General features: G+C 49.0%; 1 protein-coding gene across 5 annotated transcripts in view; it reads right to left on the bottom strand.

Annotated features, from left to right (window-relative positions):
- Positions 1 to 430: 430 nt before the first annotated feature.
- UBE4B (ubiquitination factor E4B) overlaps positions 431 to 6,000 on the bottom strand; it is a 109,249-nt gene continuing 103,679 nt past the window's right edge. For all 5 annotated transcript variants that reach the window (XM_016163591.2, XM_036228482.1, XM_036228489.1 and 2 more), the window contains 3 exons: positions 2,869 to 3,043; positions 2,118 to 2,264; positions 431 to 1,809 (listed from right to left, as the gene is read on the bottom strand). In XM_016163591.2, the coding sequence (XP_016019077.1) occupies positions 1,748 to 1,809; positions 2,118 to 2,264; positions 2,869 to 3,043 (384 nt within the window). In that variant the 3' untranslated portion in view covers positions 431 to 1,747. The remainder of the gene's footprint in view (positions 1,810 to 2,117; positions 2,265 to 2,868; positions 3,044 to 6,000) is intronic.

Genomic DNA, 6,000 nt, shown 5'->3' with positions numbered 1-6,000 from the left:
ATCTTCTCGAGGCTGCAACTATAACGTAAGGGCCTTTGCATAGTGCCTGGCGCTCAGTACATGCTATGTAAGGGCTATTATTATCCCACAAGCTGGAAGATACGGTTTTGTAAACTGCTGTGCCTAAGCAAATGTTTATGAAATGAGGTGACCCTGAGTGAGAATTTTAAAGGTCAGGGAAAAGAGATATTCGAAAGGGGACCACCTTGAGAAGGGCAGAGAATGAAGATGACAAAGGTCAACCCCCTCAGACAAGCAGAGTGGAATGAGGAGCAAATAGGGCCTCGAGACCGACATAAATCCTAAAGTTTTCTTTTAAAAATAGCAACCCCTAATTGGCTCCAGGAGAGAGAATTCGCCACATGCAAACTCATCTGGCTCTTGTTCACCCGCCCCTTTGGTTTCCACAAAAAGAAGAGACTCAAAGATGTCTTCTGAATGTGTTTCACCGTTTATTGTAGTTTGCGTTAGGAATTGAACAGAGGACATTGTCTGTGGAGGGGGCAAAAAAGGAAAAGAAAAAGAAAGTATGTTTTTGTAGACTTAATTTCTTCAAAACACTTTATGGTTTCCAATCCTTTTTTACCCCAAAGGAAATTCGAGAATTCAAGTATGTTAAGTGGGGAGCAGTCATACAAAAAGTCTTATGTTTCTGTGCGTGAGTGTGGATGTGTTTGTCTGTGTGTGTTTTTACAAGCAGACAGACTTCCACATTTCTTGCACTCCATTTTCGCTTTGGTAAGGCCAAGCCCCAAAGGACACATTGTACAAATGACCCCTGCCTCAAACTCACAGACTCAAGAGTTGAGGAGAATTTATGTACCCTCAGAGGATAACTGTAAAGGTTTCGAACTGTCACGTAGCATTAAAAACACTAAAACCCCCTTTCCCCCAAAATCATCAGTCACGTAAGTCCTGACAAACACTTCCTTTGCTGTAGCTGTTCCTTAGATGGCTAATGGGAATCATCGCAAGGACCAGAGCAACAGGATTCTCTTCATTTTGGTTAGAGGGAAAAAAAAAAATTTAAAGGGACATTTCAAAAGAAAAAAAAAATAAAAACTGAAATTCGAATTCTGAAAATATCTTGCCTTTTTTATTAATCATGTCATCTAACACCAATTAAAAAAACAAATATGTGAATATGATATAAAAATACGATCCCAGGATTAACACTTTGTTGCAGGCACAGTTATCTCACAGAATATATGTTTGGAGGGCCAGGGACAGGAGTTTATTTTTGTTTTCGCTTCTCTTAAAAAAATCCACAGCAGTGCAAGTAGGGTCAGGGAGGGGCGGGGCGGGGGGGGGGAGATAAGATTCTTTAGCAGCAAAATGTCCAAGGTTCTCTAATCACAATCAAATCAACGGATATTGGATTTAGGGGGGGAAAAAAAGATGGAGGGGGTGCTGCCCAGACGCATTCATCACATTCACTGAGAGACTTCCGTGGCAAAAGTCCCAAACCGTGACATGTGAAGGACGTGCTTTATTACATAAGCGATCATAGGATGTGTCCCTCAAGCTTTTGACCACATCTGTCATTTAAATATATGTACAGGAATTGGGCTCCTCTTCTCATTCAAGTCCCTTCGGATCTCCACCGCTTGGTCGCTCCGGGTGGGCTCTCGGTGTGTTTGCCACGTTTGGCCTCCAACGTCTGAACAGCGTTTCCACCAGCGATGCTGCTCCTGCCGGCCTGGCTCGCCTTGGCTGTCTGTAGCGGAGGATGGGCGAGGGGGGCGGCTTAGTGATCACTGTTCTGTTTCTCTCTCATCCAGGCGTGAATCTGTTCTTTCAGTTCTGGCACTGCGAAGAGAAAGGGAAGGATTAATGGTTCAGCCGGGAGGGCTCTTCCTGAGCCATGACGCTCCTTGTTCTGTATAAACGGAAAGTAAAGGCCACTTGTGCCTTTGGTGAAAGGAGGAATGGAGAAGGAAACAGGCCGCGAGGACTAGACTTTGAATGTTTTGCGTCTTTTCCATTAAGTGTCACAAGCTCTGGAGTTTCTGGGTCTGGGAACCTCCTGCCCTGAGTAACCTCCGGTGCTATAGGATTTGGGCGCCGCCGCTCGGCACGGAGGCGGCCGCTGTGGGGCCGGCTGCGCCGCGGCCTACCTGGTTCCAGCATGCTCTCGGTCAGCGTCTGCCGGTTGAAGGGGTCCGTGGGCGAGTTCAGCAAGTGCCGCAGAATGATGGAGCGGTCCATGATGGTGCCCGAGGGCAGCCGCACGGGGTCGGTCATCAGGGTGTCCATCAGAGGGTCTGCAAAGACAGAGCGAAGAGAACGCCGATCTGATAACAGAGCCTAAACCTGACGAAGACCACAAAGCCCCTCCTAGCCGTAAAAATAAAAAAACGGATCCACAGGACTAGCAATCGAACGGCCCCATGGGGCCCCCGAGGTTGGCAGGCGACTGGGATCGGCGTTAGGGAAGGCATGCAGGCTGCCACGTGTAGAGGGGAGAGTCCCCTTCTGTCAGCTGCTGCTCGGGGGAGCGCACAGAGGGGGAAGCCGGTGGCCCAGACACAGTGACAGCCTCATGGCCCTGGCGGGGTGGGGGTAGGTGGCCTGGAACGCATGCCCTGAGGACGGCTCCGCGTTTCCTTTGAAAACGCCAACCGCACTGGCAAAGGCAAGGCTGGCCACAGACGCTTCGGGCTGCCGTCTGGTTTGAAATCAGGTGAAGGACTTTCTTTCCCTTTTTAACTTACAATATGAACTCAACATAGGCAAATGTAATTTCACGCAGTGTCTCGAAAAGCAACCGCAGCACACTATGAAAAAGCCCAGAATGTCTCCTTTTACTGTGACCTGACTCTGGTTCACTCGAATCACAGGCCTCGGCCCGGGGGAAGGTCCACTTGCCTCGGAACTCGTCCGGCGCGTCGCTGTAGTCGATCTCGGCACGGGCGTTCTTGGCTACGATCTCCTCCACCTTCTCGGCCAGCAGCTTGAACTTCTCTATCGCTATTGTGGATTTGATCCCTGCCTTGCGCATCTTTGAGATGACCTCTTCGAACAGCTCTTTGCTGTAGGATCTCTGCAGACGAGGAAAGACGACGTGTAAATACAGGTAAAGCGGAAAGAAGCGAGTTGCAGAAAATACTCCAAGCGTGATCTACTTTTTATTTTCTAAAAAGCCCTAAAATTACAACGTGTGTATGTGCAAATACTTCTACGTGGCTCTAACTACATAAAGACTGGGGTAGTACACACCACACTGCAAGGCTGTTGCCTCTGGGGAGGGCTTTCAAGTTTGCGGCAAATGAAGGGAATTTAAAAATTTTTGAATTATTTTTACAGCAAACATGTATTTTTTTTTTTTTTAATTTGAATACTGGAAAGAGAAGGAAATCTCGTCTGTCTCAGTCCTGCAATGAAGGCTCTGTTCTCCGGCGGCATGAGGGGGGTTGATATTTCAGCTCTTTTCCCTGAAGGTGAACATGCTGAAAACAACCCAGCACCGCCGTCACCCGGAGGGGCTTCCCCTGTCCCCCATCCATCTTTGATGTCCCCTAGTTAAATGTCACCGGCTCTGCTGATGAGAGCAGAGTGTGTGTGTGTGTGTGGGGGGGGGGGGGATGGTTGAGAGGGTGAGGGCTCCCCACAGACCCAGACAGACCCGAACTTGAATTCTGCCCCCGCTACCTACCCGCTGTGTGGTCTTACGCAAATCCCTGACTCTGCTGAGCCCCGTTTCCTCAGGTATAAAACGGGGGGCAGAGCCGTCTACCTCACAGGTGCCTAACTCAGGCCAATCACTGCCATTTTAAAATATCAAAGTATATCCTAATTTGCATTTATGGCAAAAACACTGGTCCCTTGTCAATATACTGACAATGAGGTAACCAGAGGAGAATGATTAAATCTGAGAGTCGGAATGACAGTCATAGCCTGTGCCTGTCATTTCTATCTGAAGATTCACATTAACATCTGTGGTTATGAGGATGTTGACTTCATCTCGATACCTGTCTTCCCTTAGAGCGCTGAGCTGAAAGTCCTCAGTCTTGCTTCTTTCCTTTTTTAACTTCGGTTCCTAAGTAAGTGCACGTGCTCACCTTGTCTCTCCACGCTCACCCACGCCCCTTAGTAACGCGGTGCCACTGCAGGGGGAGGACAGGGGAGGGACGGGCAAAGTGCTGCCGAGTGTAGCAAATTACTACGCTAATCCACCAAATGCTCGATTTGGCGCCCGCTCATAACGAGCCAGGTAGGCCACAGTCCCCGTCCGTAGTGGACAAATGGCCGAAAGATTGTTGGAATGGTAAAATTAAAGTATTTTGCACGGGGAATTACAAAAGCTTGGGTGTTGCTGCTGAGACAATTTCCCCTTGAACTTCTATTTGTCGCAAGTAGCCATTCTTGGCCCGTCTGTTAGCCCCGTAAAACGTCGCCTGTCCCACTCTCGACAGATGATGAGTGTTTGACCAGCTGACCCGAGCTGGCTTCTAAGTCAGCTTCTCAGACAGCAGTGCGCTGAGCACTATCGGAAACCGAAGGGCACCTCTCAGGGGACGTGGCATCCAGCCTCGAAGGGCAGCGGCATCAGTGAACGGGGCAGAGGCTCATTGCTGCCTCCTGTCTGACGTGGGCTGGGTCGGAGAGGAGGCGAAGACGTTCTCGACTGCAAGGATCTTACGGAGTGGTTACAAACTTAAACGTGAAAATATCTGCAAATCACACATCTGATAAAGGTCTAGCACCCAGAATATACAAAGAACTCTTAGAACTCAACATTGGAAAAAAAAATCCAATTCGAGGAAATGGTAAAGGACTCGAGCAGACATTTCTCCATAGGAGACATACGAATGGCCAGTAAACACATGAAAAACTGGAAAAACAGTGTTTGTCATTAGGAAAATGAAAATTAAAACCACAGTGAAATACCACCTTACTTCCGCTAGGATACCTATTTAAAAACTAAAACAAAACTAAACAAAATAACAAGTATGGGTGAGGACGTGCAGAAACCGAAATCGAAACCCTCACGTAATGCCGGTGGGAATGTAAAACAGTGCAGCCGCCATGTGATGCTTTGGCAGTTTCTCAAAGAGTTCAACACGGACTCGCCATGTGACTCGGCGACTCTCCTCCCAAGTACATACCCCGGAGAACTGAAAACAGGTATTCAAATAAACGCATTTTCACAAATGTTCACAGGTGCCGCATGTGTAATAGCCGGAAGATGGAAACAATCCAAATGCCCACCCATGATGTGGACAAACAAATCATGGTCTACCCATACCAAGAAGTATTATTCAGCCACAAAAGGAAGGAAGTACTGAGACACGTACTACAAAATGGATGAACTTCAAAAACTATGCTAAGTAAACAATCGGACGTAAAGGGTAACAATGATTCCGTTCGTAAGACATATCTACAATAGGCAAAGAGGTAAATCCAAAAATAGGTGAAACGAAGGCAGAGAGCTGAGTAATGGCAGCAGGGGCTGGGAGCGGGGACGGAAGTGACGACCTAAGGGGCGCGCGCCCTCCTCTGGGGGTGATACGGTGCTCTGGAGCCAGGCAGAGGTGATGGCCCCCCAACGTTATGAATGCACCAAATGCCACCAAACTGTACGCTTTAAAATAGTTAATCGCTTGTTACATGAATTCCACCTCGATTCAGAAAAAGGGACAGACTGCACGGGGGACGTGTGACTTCGGCCGGGCTGGTTATTAGTTATCGGAACAGCGCGTGGTGCTGACGGACAGCGCTCCGCCAACAGGGGCACTGTGGCCCATCCACAGACCTGCAGTCTGCCGTAACCGCGCAGTCAGAAGTGGCCGCCGGGGGCTCGCGGAGGCCCCTAAGGCCTCCCCACCCGGGTCCCGGGCGCTCTCAGCTCCAGGGCCAACTGTTCCGCCCGCTCCTCCCCAGACAAGGGGCTCTCTCCTCAGGTCTGTGAGTGTGAAGCACAGTGGCTCTTTGGTCACCTCTTCTGGACACTTGCTGTCAGCCCTTCCAGTACACACAGAGAAGTCTGTTTCTTTCCCT

Source organism: Rousettus aegyptiacus, unplaced genomic scaffold, assembly GCF_014176215.1.
Source record: "Rousettus aegyptiacus isolate mRouAeg1 unplaced genomic scaffold, mRouAeg1.p scaffold_m13_p_1, whole genome shotgun sequence".
NCBI lineage: Eukaryota > Metazoa > Chordata > Mammalia > Chiroptera > Pteropodidae > Rousettus > Rousettus aegyptiacus.
Note: the sequence above shows the minus strand (reverse complement) of the source record. Positions and strands in the feature narration are given on the sequence as shown.